The following is a 16,106-nucleotide window of genomic DNA, read 5'->3' as shown; positions in this document are numbered from 1 at the left end:
CCCCTTGGTATATTTTCTCTTCCCCACGTGTTACTGGGGACACACTGTATCATCAGGCAACAACTGAAGTACCTACATAATAAGCTGGATCACCCTCTGTCTCTCACATTCCCTCCTCCTGTATCATCCAATAGTTGTCGAGATCTTTCACTCGAACCCCAAATGTCAACCTCATTGTGGCGCAAGAGGAAAAGTCAGGTGGTCTCCAAGTTCATTAGGATTCATTCTCTGGGGATCAGGAATGTCTGGACAAAAATACAGGGCAATAAATCCAACAGTTACTGAGATATTTCAGTCTGGACCAAAGTGGTTGACCAAAAGACATATATGCTGCCAGTGTGGCTGAGAGGGACTGAGTATCTGGACTTCTAAATAACTCTCAATAACATTTTCACTGAGGATGAATAACATCCCTGACAGTGTGTGGTACCAATAGTACAATACAGTACTAGTACCCCTATTAACCCCTCCTATCAGGTTAACTGTGACAAATGTCTTCATAAAGAATGGGAAAATGGGACAAGGAACAGAAAAGTTACGCTACACAATTCCTCCATTAAGTTCAACAGAAGTCCAGTGGGACACGTTATTTCCCCCTTCTTCCTTCTTCTCCCTCCCTCACTGCAAAGCCCTGTTCATATCACCATGTTTACTGCATGTTGACATGGAAAATATTTTAGGGTGAAATAGCAATGATTCATATATACACACACTCTCACTGCACTCTGTGTTTGTCTTTAAACTTCACTTTTCCCCAAATCGTGTATATAAGCCATGGAAGGAGAGATCACTCACTGCCTGTTTCTCTGGACTCTGAGACACTGGGATGCACTATTTGCTGGGAGCTGCTGCATTTTGATAGTTTGTCATGGAGAACTTGAATGGGATTTTGGGCAAACTGGGACTTTTTCTGCTGAGTAAACTCGCTGGACATTGGTGTTGGCAACTTGGCAGGTGTCTGAGTATTAAGGCATTGTCATGAGTTATATTGTTAAGCAGTGTTATTAGGATTTCTGGCATTCTATAGCACAAATATCAGTTTGAAAATGAGATAAATTTCAAAGTGCCAGCATTTCATGTGTGTCAAATGTCTGCTAGCAGCACCTGGTTACAAGCTGCGATCTAAGAAATTGTATGAATTCTAGTGTTTTCCATTGACCTCTAAAGAAGAAAAAAAGAGAAAAGGGTTGTTCAATAACTTCCAGACTAAGGGCAAGGTATTTAATTCCTTTCATCACCTGTATGCGTGTGTCTGGAGTGTGTGTGGATGTTTACCCATAACAGCAAGCTGGTAGTGCAGAGCTGGAGCAGTGGGCATGACGACATGTCTCCAGGCTTGACGTTCTCTGCTACCGTTTACTAAACAGCCTTGATAGGCTTTGACTGTTTTAGTAAATACAGAAGGTGCGTGCATGCGTGAGTGTGTGTGTGTGTGTGTGTGTGTGTGTGTGTGTGTGTGTGTGTTTGTGTGTGTGTTTGTGTGTGTGTTTTGGGTTGATTCGGTACCAGGACAGTTAACTTTCTGTTCAGACAGCAGTTATTGAAAGTGAAGTAGTGCATTTCCTCACTTTAGAAGGAATAAAACAGATTTACTAGCAGTCAGACTTTCCTGAACCCTTTATCCACCACACAGTGAGGTGTGAAATCTTTTTTACGACGCTATAATCAGGACAGTTCTTATAAACACAAATCCCTCATGCACAGCAGCTCTGCTATAATTGTTCTCTGTCTGAGTTTATATTACAAACACCACACCAGGTATGCCCCGCACCGCACAAACGCGCGTGCACACACATAAACAATATGAGTGTGTGTGGGGGTGCATTCCGTTAGATCGACAGGTGTGGGGAAGACTGCCACGAGCCAGGCGGCAGGTGGAGATGAGGATTTATAGATTTTAATCGTATAACCCTGTTGAGCAATAATTTTACTGCCTAAGGCAAAGACGGTCCGTAGCAACAGTAACATGTGATTGATGGATGCTGTGTGGTGTATCACTGAATCATAGAGAAACCAGTGTGTCACAAAATACAATGTAAAAGAGCTCCACTACATCACATCTTCATTTTTAAACTGAATGCACTACAAGGTAAAGATAGCAGAAAACAAGTATAGGTTTCAAGTTTTTTTCTCTGCTGGGAAAACATAAATGCTGTGGAAGTGCCAGGAGGTAAAAAGTACAGTTATTGGATATCATAGACAAGTGTGTGATCTGCTGTTGAGTTAGTGTCCAAATAAAGAAAATAGCACAAAATGCACAGACATGGGAAGTTCCCACATATCAAATGTGCACTGTGTTTTGAGTTTCAATAAAAGCAAATTGACTTAAGGTAAGGTAAATCCCTCAGGTTTTACCGTTTCTTATCTGGAAAGCTCTATCTGGAACACCACATTCACCCTCCGACCTTGTCATCCCCATCCACTGGTGTGATTAACAGCTTAAAATTTGCATCAATTTGAAACTGTCTGAATAAGACAGCAGAAGGTGATGTCTACTGTTAATGAAGCCTCAGAGACAAAAGCCCTATAATGTTTCTTTTGGCAGACGCCCTAAAAAGAGCTCACGCTGGATCGACAAGGCAAAGGGCCACCCTCATTCTCAATGCACACATCTTTCACCTGCCAGCTCAAAGTCTGAAAAAGATATGGAGGAAAAAAACAAACTAATTGGCTGCACAAACTGTTCAAAGTGCCAAGACAATTTGGGATGGAAGTGTGGCATGTTTGGGCAGTGATACATCTGATATTTGCTGTGCGTTTCCCTTTTGTCTCCCCTCTTCTCTGCTTGCCTCCCACTTCTCTCTCTCTCTGACCTTTGTTTTCAATAGTTTCTGATCCACTCTGTAATATCTGCAGGAAAGGTCGATCTGTTTGCATATGGATTTGGCACAGCCATGATTCATGAATGAGGTCTGAGGTTTGTGGTACAGTATGAGGCAGGACATTTCACACAGTTAAATCAGAAGTGCTTGAAAGTGTGACACAACTAAATGAAGCAGGACTTGAGCCATCCAAATGCAACCTCATCACTTCACACAAATCAGTTATGCAAATTTTGACAGGTCGACCTCCTAACCTCTAACCACGAATACACTTTGTCAATTGTGCCAGGATGTTAAATTCCACTTAATCTGAGTTTGAAGTGTGTGTTTTTTCTTTCGTTCTCTCTGTCTGTCTGTCTTTCTTTCTTATTTTCCTCCTGTGTTTAGTGTAAATGACTGTCATGCTGCCTGTGTTTCAGGGTAAATAAAGGCCTCAGGGTGACACCGATCAAAGAGTTTATATTCATTAAAATAGCATATGTGCGGGACAACATAATAAAAAAAAATTAAATGATGAAATTATATTAACAGTCAATCAAATTTGGCTATCAAATGAATTACTGTAGACAATGACTGTTACTGTTACTAATTAGTCCGATTAATAATTAACTATAGCCCAAATTTACAGTTTAGCGGGTGAATTGTTGACTCATAATGTGTTTCAAGTGATTGAATGTGATATATAATCTATGATATCATTTTAACGTAGAGAATAAAATTGTTGTATCAAGACAGAAAACAGAGAGCAACATTCAATCAGTTCCATCTGATATTGTTTAGATTCTTGTTACTGCAATGCATCTGACAAATTACTGTTATACATCTGCTTTACCATATATACTATCTTATCTATACTGCAAATGACCGTATCTATTTTTCCCTTTAAGGTACCTTTTTATGAATGGCAGCCACAGAAGAAAGCAAACTCTGAATTTCTTTGTTGCAAACCTGTTTCTCTGTGCAGTTAAGTATAAAGTGTTTGACTTAATACACATCTATTGCTTGGAAAGAAAGATCATGGTTAGCTTTCATAACTGTGCAAAATGTTGACTAACTTCTGATGATTATGGTGAAATTCATCTTTGCAGTCTGTGAAGGGTAATTCTGAACCAACATGTCGTGAACTGTTGTGTGACTATGTTTACATTGTATAGCACCTTGTAACTCTGGTTTCAAAAGGCGTTTTATAAATAAAGCATTTAATAGCATTTAATTCATGCTTCAACATCTTTATGGCTTTTTACAGTTGGCCCCTCTCCCATAATAAAGCTGCTTGCATCCAGTCAGCAGTATCTGTGTATAAATGGTGTGACAGAGAGGCAATTCTGTGTTTAGTGTAGCAAGGAGAGACTGCATGGGAATGTGGATTTTCACCGTTTAGGAGAAGCAGTTAACTATCCATCACACAGAGATCAGGATCAGGTTACACTGACATGCAGGTTCTACACTACTGGTCATCGCTTTTCTGACAGGACTGTTTTCTGTCAGTAAGTGCTTACTGTCTTGCTTTCTCTTTCTGTGTTTTTTTTTTTTTGGAAGGGGATTTGGTGTTTGAGAGAATTCAGACTGCTAATAATTAATCTATCAATAACTGTTCATTGTAATTCATAAAAATAAACTGAAAAATGCAAATGTAGAACTCTGAAACCATTTATTCATATCAAAAACACAACATACATAGCATATATGTACCATACATTAGGAATCCAATTTGTACAATAACAGTACCAACAAACCAACAATATAAATGTATAACATTACATAACACTTTGACACATTTACAAAGAACAATTTCAACTTCTTGTCCAAGACTGTAAGTCCATTAGATTGTTGAGAATTAGAACTAGAAAAACATGTTATACCTTTTATTCTTTTAGAGCAGTGTCTACACACACAGCAGACAATGGTGTAATTTAACTACACCTCTAAATGTGCTGTCTGAGCGTTGTATGGGTGATACCATCAAAGAATCACACATAGCGTGGTGTGGAATGGTCTGATGTCAGCAGATCAGATCTGGGTTCTGTTAATAATGAGTCAGATCTGATAGAGACTAGCTTTAGGTAGAATAAAAGCTGACTGAGGATCTGATAGTGAGGCTGACTGCGGTTTCAGGGAGTGACACTCGTCGTCCATTGCGGCTGACTAAGCTGTTCCTGTGGGAATCAAAGCCTTTTTACTCTGCTGTCACACGCTATAGTGATCTCAACTGTCTCAGTCAGCGCAAATATACTTTGTGTGTTTGTGTCTGTGTGTCTACTATCTTTAACAACAGAACATCTCTTTAACAAAAGTGACCAGACAGGTGATATTTCCTGTCAAGTGAGTCTTTTCAAGTCAAACTCCCCCCTTATTGTCTTATTAAACCTCGGTGCCCTCACGATGGTAGATGATTCCTGTCGAGCCCAGTGTGGGGTAGAAATGCCCGCTGGACCCACTATACTGGCTGAGGATGGGGCTTGTGTAGCCTAGAGAAGAGTGGGTGGGTGAAGAGGAGAGCACAGGGGGACCTGGCACTTGTGGTACCCACTCTGGGCCACCTGAGTTGGGGGAGTAGCTACTAAAGCTTCCAGGTTGTGTGGGTCTATGAGGCCCATCTAAAGGAAGGTTGATCTGCAGTGGCCTGCTTAACCCATCGCCTCCCACCTCGTTGGCTGCTCCAGTGGTCACTCCAGACATCTCGGATAAGAAGCTGCTCAGACAAGGTGCTGGACCGGATGATGAAGGGGAGGGGATCCTGTCTGCTGTGGGAGAAATGTTAAGGGCAGGGTTGCCAGAGTGTTTAGGGCTGCCTCTCTCGCTGTCACCTGCCTCTGGAGCCCCTGAACCGCCATCACCACCGGAGGGGGAATCGGACTTCCTCTTCCTTTTGCGTCGGAAGTTCCCATTGTCAAACATCTTTTCACAGTTTGGGTCAAGTGTCCAGTAGTTGCCCTTACCTGTGACATAACAATGTTGAGTTGGTGAGGTTCAATTTATATTTGAAAACATTTGAATAACAGCTTTTACAATATCCATCATACCAGGAAAAGACTGCAAAATATTCACAAAGCAATACAATGAAATTGTAAATAAAGGGAATTAATCATTTCAGTCTTTCTTTGTTAGAGAGCTATATCAAACAGCCAAAAACAGCAAAAAACTGATATGTGGATTTTAAAATATTACCTGGATCATCTTCGTCTCTTGGCACTTTTTTGAAGCAGTCGTTGAGTGACAGGTTGTGTCTGATGGAATTCTGCCAGCCTGCTTTACTCTTGTTGTAGAAGGGGAAGTTGTCAGCGACGTACTGGTAAATCTGACTCAAGGTCAGTCTCCTGTCTGGTGCACCGTGGATAGCCATGGCGATGAGGGCAGAGTAGGAGTAAGGTGGTCTGACCAGTTTCATCAGGTCTTCTTGTGAGGGGAGAGAGAACCAGCTCAGCTCCCCTCCTGGACCCCCAGTTCCAGCAGGACCCAAGTAAGGCCTCTGCATGCCGTAGTGCTGAGGAACAAAGGGAGGGCCGGGGTTGCCAGGTGGGCCGGTAGTAGCCAGGTATGGCGGTGTGTTGATGCTGGAGCCGTTGAACCAGAGGTAAGGGTTTGGGGAGGAGGTGGTGTAGTCGCTCAGGTCGTAGGATGTCGGTGTGGTGCGCTGAGGACTCGGCAGTGAGGGTGGAGGGTAGTAACAGTCACTGTACATGCTGAGCTCAGGGGGCTCCTGGCCAAGGCTGGGGAACTGTGGTCCACACCGAGGGGGAGACTGGCCCTGGGCCTCAAATGAAGACATTTTCTGATTTCTTCTCACCTCCCAGGGTCTCCTCTTAACCTTTTGCCTTTAGTTGTCCTTTCTATGCTCAAGTCTTCGTGCAGCGATTTTGTCCTGCTCAGTAAAGTCCTTCTCTTGTTCAGACCTTTGCAGGTATTTGAATGTGAGCTGATCCAAATGATGGCTTCCAAGTTGTAGGCTATTCTTCTCTAACCCTTTCTTGTCTGTTTGCCCTTGCTTTATGTCAAGATGTCACCTGTCCCACCTGCTTTATCTGTTTCCCTGGAAACGCCCCCTGTCTCGTTTGATTGGTTGTTTTCTCAGGTGAGCTGTCTGTTCCTGCTTTCTCTGTTTTTTTTTTCCTGCTGTCAGCTACTTCAGTTCCTCCAGGGGTTTTGTTGTTCACCCTCAATTAAATAATTTTCCACTCAAGCTGCTATTCCAACATTAATTGAGTGTAGTCATATGTACTTTTTTTGATTATGATACAAAATTAAACACAATGAAATATTGTTTGACCTATTTAAATTATACATTTTGTTTTAGGTTTTTTCTTTCAGCATGCTACGCCTGCATAGACAACTTAGGGTGATCATGAGGATGAATAACCTTCTCCTACACTAACAACAGAGAAAACATTTATGAACACCCTGGCTAATGTTTCTAGCCTTATATTTAATGGTACATTAATGTATCATGACACTAATATTTTCTTAAAAGCATGGGCCACACTTACAAGCCGAAGTTTTAAATAAAGAGTAATAATTACAATGAGGAAAAAGACATTATTGCCTTAGCAGTCGAAATATCATAGAAGTAGTGAAGTACTTACAGCAGTACTATGAACAACAGGCCATTAACAGCATTACAATAGACAGTGACCTATATAGTTTAATTCGGAATATATAGCATTTTGATATTACTTAGCTAATTCAAGTCTCTGTAACTGCATTGGACTTCACCTGATATTCTTCCAGTTTTTGTTCTGATACCTCAAATTATCATTTTTGATAATAATGTTTAAAAACTCTTGCCTGCTGTACAGACAGTAGCAGGTTATCATTCAGTGAGTTTATAGAATAACGGTGTGAAAATATTCCTGAAAACCGGAAGAAGTAGCATCATCTCTTTTTAAACTGAGGCTGACCGTTGCGTTGTTTTTTTTTATTTTACATTAACGCGAGAATTTTTTTTTTTTCAAAAACCAACTGCGGAGGACAAGCTATCTATCGTAAGTTTTGCTTCTTCTTAATAAAATAATACCACCTAACTCCATAAACTGCTGCTTAAAATTACCGCTCGTGTTAATAGATACCTCTGTCCGTCTTGCCAAGTGATAATCATTCAGAATCTTAATTTTACAAGGAGCTACCATGCTAACTGTCCAGAATGACCTTGCTAACGTTAGCCGTGGTAAGCTAACTAGCTAACCTTTACTGTTGCTGCCTGGACAAATTGACGAGAGGAACTGCGTGTTAGTGGCGGCTGAAGTTAGTTTCTTTTGCGGAGAAATGAGTAGCAGCTCATAGGAGCCATGCCGGTTTGTATTTGTTAGATGGCCGATTCGTCTTTGCTTCCCGAGCTTCCGCCGAACAACAACGACGACATGTTGGAGCTCAACAAGGATTTGGAGAGAATGATAGAAAACGTTGAAAATATATCAGGTATGTAGCTAACTTCATCTTATTACATTGTACCGTTAGCATGGGTTTTGGCAGGCTTAATGTCATACTACAGTATCCGGGGACACCTGTCTGATAACCAGCTCCAATTTCATCCTCGTGTTGTGTCTACATGTAGTACAGCTGACTTGGATGGCTTATGATATGGTGGCACTGCGGACCTGTCCTGAGCTGGGGGCCTCGATGCGGGAACTGGACGAAGCCTTTCATAGATGCAGCGCTGCCGTCTTAAGAGACCGAGAACAGGAGCCAGAGATGAACAAATGTCCTGATCGTACTGTCACAACAGTGACTTCGATATGATATAATCTAATTATCAGAGTTTTGAGTTCATAAGGCCACTGCACTGAGTTTAAAGGGAATAGTTTGTCAAAGCAGCTGTAAACCAAACTAATATTGCAATTGCTACAGAATAATTTTTGATATGTGGAAAAAGGTATTTGGATTTACTTCTGCTGTCTTCACTTTAAAACCAGATGTTTCATGCAGTAATGTACAGCTCTTTGACTGCTGTTAGTTGATGGCCTGCAAGTTGTTTGTTTTGTAGCAACTAAAGTCTGTTTAGCTTGTTAAATTGAGAGAAAAATAAAAAGGAAAAGAAAACTGGATTGTTGTCGTTTTTTTTAATAGACAGATTTGCATGTCTGGCACACAATTTTGTATTGTACTAATGTCATTTTATGTTTAACTTTGAGTTGAAATGTTACACCAGCATTCGGAATTGAATTTCAGGTTTGGTAGAATTTGTGTATAACGGATATAGTGTAGTTAATTTAGTCTGTTTTTTTCTTATGTAAAAACTTTCCAGATGGAAAACACAGAGAAGAGCACAGAACAAGCTACCTCTGCTGCCTGCATTGACCTGGAGAGCATACTGAAAGGGCTGGACTCCTTGTCTTACTGCATGGATCAATTGGCATGTGTGTACAATATGACTGTTTATCCCCATCCACTCCCTTTACACCTTCAAAATGTCAGTAGGCATCAATTATGCCAGTAAGACAACCTTGCTGCTGGATTTGCAAATATGCAAAGCACATGATGTAACTGTTGTACTAGATCTGAAATGAGATAGCAAAAAGTGGATTATGTACACCAACTGCTGTGCAACGTAGCCTTACTTGTAGATGTCAGTGGTGCAGAGTTACAGTACGTGATGCTACATGATGTCTGTCAGATCTGACTCTGCTGATGGGTAGACAGGAGTAACTGAAGGATTTCCCGCACGTGGTTTTCCATCAGCCATTTGATGTGAGGCATGCTGTTGCCACTTCTTTTATGCCAGAGGGAACAGTTGTGGGTAAAGAGGCAGTCAAATCTGTGTGTTGTCTTACTAGATTGTAACTATTGCCTTACTTTAATAGCTCAAAGCCTTGAAACTAATATCAGAGTTTTGTGATAATCGCAAATGAATGTGACAAATGACTGTGACAGTTGATGGTGTGTCCCTCTTGTTTTATGATGTGTTGTTTTGGGATGTGTTTAAGAAATGAACCTTCTTTATTAGATCAGACTTTATTTAGAGCTGTTACAGGTTTCTAATTTGAAAAACTATTAAAACAAAAAAGAGTTTAGTTTTTCTGTGCATTACATTGGGGAACAATAGTGTCCATCAACCACCACACTTAAAAATTAGAATTTAGTTTGCCTAAAAACTCTTTTGTGTAAGTTTTATTTTGTACATTTTGCAGGGTGGACAAAAAATGTTCAAAACCTGGTTAGAATTAATGTGTAGAATTACTGTTCAAGTTAATTTATGCAATTAGTGCAATATACATCTGTTTGATTAATGTATCTTTGTGCCAGGTACATACTGAGTACGGGTTCTGCTGCAATGTATACTTTTGTGTTTATCATTCAGGTAATTTCCTGTCAAGTACTATCATCCTTGGTGTGGAACCTCACATATTATGAGATGTGACTTTTGGACATCCTACAACTGTGTTGACCTGAGGCAGTTGTGAAACAAGGAATTTGTTTTCTGTCTGCAGTGCAAACCCAGCTGAGGCAATGTGATCTGATTGTTTCCGTTGGCCACCCAGACAAGTTGGCGTTTCTGAAAGCACTGAAGCAGCAGCAGCCCCCCAGCATGACTTGAAACTGAGGTGGAAAGAAGAGAGGTAATGCTGTGTGTCTGGAAAAAGTAGTTTAATGATACAAACTTTTAGCCATGTAAAAATCACTGTATTTCTATCATTCTGTTTACAAAAAAATACAAGTTACTTAAAACCTGAATTACATAACAACGATTCTTTGTGAAATTGGTGACATTTATTAGGATGTCCCTAAAAAGCTTCTGAACAAGCCATAAGTTAGCGTACAGAGACACGCACAGCAAGCACCCACATTAAGCTTGGTGTCGGTGTTGGTCACAGTCCTGCAGGGTGCAGCAGGCAACACTGGTTCTGCGCTCCAGAGTTCTGGTCTGTGGCATCAATGAGCAGCAGTGGGGTTTGTGTATGATGGGTAATCATCTCCTTCACCCCAGGGAAATACTACAGCACAGCAGCAAACAAAAAAGATGACAGGGACGTAATGACGCAGTGCAGCACAAGTCAGCATCAAGTGCTCCCCGAGGCGTGCCACAAGATGTGAATGTTTCAGTTTACTTTGAGTCAACACACTGACTTTTCCCTCTCACTTGAACATTGCAGATAACGGTGTCATCATTTTCAATTTACCTTGGTGTTGTTGAGACCAGTACCGAGGATGTAGGAGTTTCCTTTGTTACAGATCTTGATGTTATACACCTTGTCTTGTTTCAGCAGCATCAGGGTGTAGGGGTGCCCAACCAAGCCTTTTGAGCTGTCCCTCACCATAAATGCCCCATCCTAAAGACACAAATGTGGACAAAACCACATGTGCACAGGCTCAGACAGTTTACCATTTCAAATGAAATCCTGTGAAATTTCAGTTGCATAGTATATATATGTGTGTGTGTGTGTGTGTGTGTGTGTGTGTGTGTGTGTGTGTGTGCGTCTGCTGCAGAATGAGGACATTGAAGACTGTGAGAAGCACCACCTGACCTTGTTCACCTCTCTGAGAGCAGCTTCAGCTCGATTTCTGCTCACATTTCCTCCATACCAGCTTGGATCCAAACCCTGGATGCACCAAAAGAAAAAATGTCCATAGTAAGGGCGAAATAAACAACTCTATCTTCTCATTTCTATTTTGCAGTAACCAAAATGTTTTTCTTTGTTTTCTCTTAACAACATCGCCATCTACTGTTTTTCTCGTGAAAGTACTCAAAAGTGTGTAATTGCACAGAATAGTTCATCCTTAATGCCATGTGCACACAGTACACATGGTAGTCTTGACTTAATTGTGATTCCACTTTTGATTCTCACCCCTCTTGGTCCTGGTGTTGAATCCTTAACCATAGCAGGATGTGTTGGCACTGGAGGAGTTGGAATGAATGTACTTGCTCTGGGAGCGGAGGGATGAAATGGAGTATTGAAAATACTTTAATAATTGCATTACCCAGAGCTAAGAGCTTGCTAGACTCAGAAATTGTTCAGGTTTGCCCACCTGTTGGACAAGTCTGCAGATTTGGGGGTTCTTGAGTGACGGATCTTGCTGGAGGATGAGCCAGGAGCTTTGACAGCACTGCCCTCTTGTGGACATGGATGAATAGTGTCAAATAGAAATGTTTCATGTTGTGGCAGGATTACAACTCTTTCCTGTTCAACTGTTACAACCACTGCAAACACTACATAATATGTAGCACATACTTGATTTTGTTGAGTCTTCTTGGGATGTGCCAGATTGTCCAGGCTTTTTGCTCCTGTCAATATGCAGATTGGCTTGGCTGGCTGTTGTTAGGAGTGGAAAGACATGTTTTACACAAGGTTTAGATCATGAACATCCTCACCAATAAACCAGATGGCTGTGGAGTCATTCAATGTACAGTCACCTGGTGCTTTGAAAGGTGTAGAAGGGGCTTGGTTCATTCTTGGTAGATGGGGAAGGGGAGGTTTTGAATTCCTTTCCGCAGGGGACGGAACAGGATCTACACACATGTACACACATTTTTTAAAATATGGCCAGCAGGGAACATGAACACCAATTTCACTTTCAAAGCGTTTAAAATGAAAAGCAGCAGATACACTGATATTTTTTCACATATGCATATCCTTCTGTGCAGCACTGTTGTCAGGCTGCCTTGTATTACCTCTGTGGTGACTGTCCTGAAGTTCAGCTCCTCTCAGGACTCTAGGTGGCTTCATTGTATCTGTATGGTAATGCAGGTCGTAGTCGTCCTCATTTGTTTCATCACTGTCTTGTTTCTCATCTGTTTGTGTCTCAGTCAGAGCAGCGATGTAGCCGTCGTCCCCCTCCTCTTGGTCTGGATCATCATAGTCACTATCATTGTCCTGACCACAGCCCAGACACAAGCAGTGAGTTCAACTGACATCACAGAATGCAGTTTTGTGAACTGTTCCTTCTGTTATATGCTACATACTAAGTCACATTGTCACATTTTATAGTTTACATTGACCCTCAGGTCTGTTTCAAAGTTTTCAAATTTCAAACAAAGTAACTTTTAGCTTTTTACTTACGAACTCATCTGAGTTCCAAACTTCTTCCTTCTCTACAAATACTGCAGGAAAATAAACCGTCAAAAGAACAGTATTAGGCCTGAGGAAAGATAGCTTAATGATGTTAGTGGCAAACTTAAACCCAACTGTTCTTTACCTTGTTTTGGATACTTTTGTGCCTTTGATCTGCAAAAAAAATAAAAAATAAATAAAAAAATCTGAAAGTGATGCATTGTTCAGTTGCAGTTACACATTCAGTAGAAGTTGCAAATAAAATCTGTTTTCTTACTTATGACCAAACGCCCTCTTCTGCTCCCCCTTGTTGATATCACTTTGTATCTTAGTAATTATTCTATAGAGATACAAGACCAAAACATTAGCAACACATTACTAATATATTCAGTACTGCAGTACTACTCTGCATAGTTACTTGTAGTTGTGGCCCAAACTACCACTATCTGCTATAGCCTAATGCAGATTATATGGCGTCAGAGAACAAGATATACGCTCTTGTGTCTTGACGTGCATACATGGCCACAATGAACCTTTATGTCATAAGAGACAGTCACTGTTTATCTATATGTTGGTTAGAAAGCTGTTTGGTGTCAAAGAAAGAGATATATTTTTGTTCAGACTCACGAGATATAAAGGCTGGGGAACACTTGAAGGTCACACTCGGTCATTTGCTAGATGATGTAGATTTATTATTAATGTAAAGTACAAAATCAATTGCTCACAGTATTTCAGAATTGTAAGTAAGTGTAAAGGTCTCCAGAGATTTAGAAACACGTACCATGAACTGTGCTCCAGTTATGCTGCCCTTCATCACTACTTTCTCGCAGCCTGATAACTTAAGCTGAAAAGATGTCACACACTTTTACAACAGGCAAATTATATTTTAATGTGTGTTTGGACTTCTATAATTATTTGAAAACAACAAAGTAGTCCAGTCATCATTCTTTACTCTTTAGGTTTAGTATTTGGAAATACACAGCATGAAATTCCTGCCAAGAATAACACAGAACAAAAACTGAAAATGACGTGAATATATTCTTACTGGGTGATCGCTGAATTGTTGGTTGCATCACTCAAACAATTATTTAATAAGCCTCATGTATATTGTACACCCTTTTAAGATAAACAGTTTTAACATGTCACATTAGATTTAAATGAACTTTGAAGATACCCTTTTGATACTCACCTTCCTCATGTAGTGAGCCAGACTTTGGGGAGTCCATCCCATCACCTCCATTTTAGAAGGAATATTGTTTAAACTCATGCTTGTCTCTTGTAAGTATCACGTCCACTAGAAAATGGATTTAATGACAGCAGGCTGTGTGTGTTTTGCAGTGTACTCACAAAACCTTTGCTCTCTCTCCCCTTTAAAAGAAGCATACTTGTGGTGTGTCGTCTTGTGTAAAAGACTAGAGTAGACAGTTTCAGTGGTTTTAAAGGACTTGACACATGTATTATTAGTACATGCATGGACTGCTGAGCATATCTATCTCTAAACATAGAAGCTTTTGATTTCCTTTCTCACAACTACAGACACCACCGCAGACATGTAGCTACAGATGGTAGTCATCATTTTAGTTTGTTAACTTGCGTGTCTTGACTGAAGATGACCTTCGTCTTCATGAGAGATTTCTTAAAATATGGTTAAATCTAAAATAATTGCTCAAGACAAATGTCGATATACACTTTATAATAACAGTAATTTTCTTTGCATGCACAAATTAATGCTGCTGCTTAGAGATATTTATTTGTGCTGTCTAATGGATGCTTTTGATTCTCATTCATGACTTGACATTGTTGGAGGTTGTATCAGATCTTGTATTCCAGCTGCAGCCTGTCCTGTGTCAGGCCTCTCGGTATCTCACACCCAGGTGAGAGAGGAAGGCAGCAGAGAGAAGGGATGATCAATCACACTCAGATCCCCCAAGACCCCCAGGCAAGTCTGGGTGAATACATGAGTCCTCCTGGGGGGTCCTTGTGGGAGATAACACCCCCATTTTCCTCCCCTGTCCTCATTGGGAAACATACTCCCCAGGAAAGACATCATCAAACTGCTGCTGTGGAGGAGGCCTGAAATACTCTTGCAGGATAAATAACTGATCCTCTCTCTAGAAATTACACTTTTTAAGGAAAAGAGGGGTCATCGGCAGACACAAATGAAAAAAACGTGTTGGTGATGTCACTTGTAGTGCACAACCAAGCAGCAGCATCATATGGGACCAATATGGAACCAATAATGTACTCAGTGGAGGGCAGAGATAGGGGGCGGATTGAGGAGGCTTCCAGTGGGGCTAAACCTTCATTAGCACACAGCAGGACATCATGGGAAATACAGGACATCCCCACGAGCGAGCAGACAAATGGGAAGGATGGGAGGGAGTGTTATCGTCTGGAAGAGTATCGTTACTCTGTGTGATTCTTTCTCAGCTTTCTCAGCTTTTCTTTCCATTCTTGTCAGACAGTGCCAGAAACCCATTTTGTCCTAAAAAGGACATTTATCCATATGCTATTCATTTATAGGTAGTTGTGCATTGTTAAAGTATTTAAGTGTTTCTAAAGCAGTTTGGATTTCTGTTATCAGCACCCATGGCCTAATATGTCCAATTTTAAATAACAAGCAGTGTTGGCTCAAATGGAAAAGGTGGACTCCATTGGCAGTAATGTTACCAGATTTCTTTGAGATCTTATGTGGCACCAGTTGATCTGCTGTAATGATAATCCATGTTGTAATTTCTCACTTAATCATCTTATTTACTGCTTCTAACTGGTATATAAAGATAATGAAACAGCCTTGTTACCAGCCCCCTTTCTGTTAGACTCCCACCCCCTCTCCCCCAGGCATGCACCCCCTTATGAAGGTAATATCCATGCCATCACTCATTTAGTTGAGACAGTGGCAGATTTATGACACGTCCAGCTGAGAGGAAGATTTTAGGAGATACAGGGGGTAGAGGAAAAAAGGAGGCAAATGAATGGCTCTTTAGACACAGATAGGCCAGTGGGCGGGGACAGAGCTCCCCTTAGACCTAATTACTTGCAAATTATAAGATTAGAAATTAACTTGCATCCAAGGAGGAATGTGAGACTCGTCTCTTGAAATCCTCACTGGATTTACTTTGTAATATCTGGACCCAAATTTGGCCCACTTTGCTGAGAAACAGTAAGGAGAAGTACAGTCTGTCAGCGCGTCCCCCCTCACAGGCTTTGATGTGTGATACATTTGCATTGTCTGTGGGATGTGACAAAGACTAGGATAGGCTGCGGTGTCCCGGATTAACAGGCCAAATACCTAACTTCTGGC

General features: G+C 40.9%; 1 protein-coding gene across 1 annotated transcript; it reads right to left on the bottom strand.

The window, feature by feature from the left end:
* Positions 1 to 4,456: 4,456 nt before the first annotated feature.
* On the bottom strand, positions 4,457 to 6,800 carry foxi3b (forkhead box I3b). The gene is made up of 2 exons (XM_041944166.1): positions 5,991 to 6,800; positions 4,457 to 5,761 (listed from the first exon to the last, which is right to left on the bottom strand). Exons 1-2 carry the CDS (start codon positions 6,589 to 6,591, stop codon positions 5,184 to 5,186), a joined length of 1,179 nt encoding a protein of 392 aa, XP_041800100.1. The 5' UTR covers positions 6,592 to 6,800; the 3' UTR covers positions 4,457 to 5,183.
* Positions 6,801 to 16,106: the final 9,306 nt, after the last annotated feature.

The sequence above is a fragment of the Chelmon rostratus genome, chromosome 9 (assembly GCF_017976325.1).
Source record: "Chelmon rostratus isolate fCheRos1 chromosome 9, fCheRos1.pri, whole genome shotgun sequence".
Classification (NCBI taxonomy): Eukaryota; Metazoa; Chordata; class Actinopteri; order Chaetodontiformes; family Chaetodontidae; genus Chelmon; species Chelmon rostratus.
The sequence above is the reverse complement of the archived record's forward strand: the minus strand, read 5'-3'. Positions and strand labels throughout refer to the sequence as shown.

Bases quoted from the DNA above. Each gene is read 5' to 3' on its own strand.
- foxi3b (XM_041944166.1), bottom strand. From the start codon at position 6,591: ATGTCTTCATTTGAGGCCCAGGGCCAGTCTCCCCCTCGGTGTGGACCA. The intron at 5,762-5,990 runs GTAATATTTTAA...GTTATGTCACAG, and splicing joins AAGAGACGAAGATGATCCAG to GTAAGGGCAACTACTGGACA.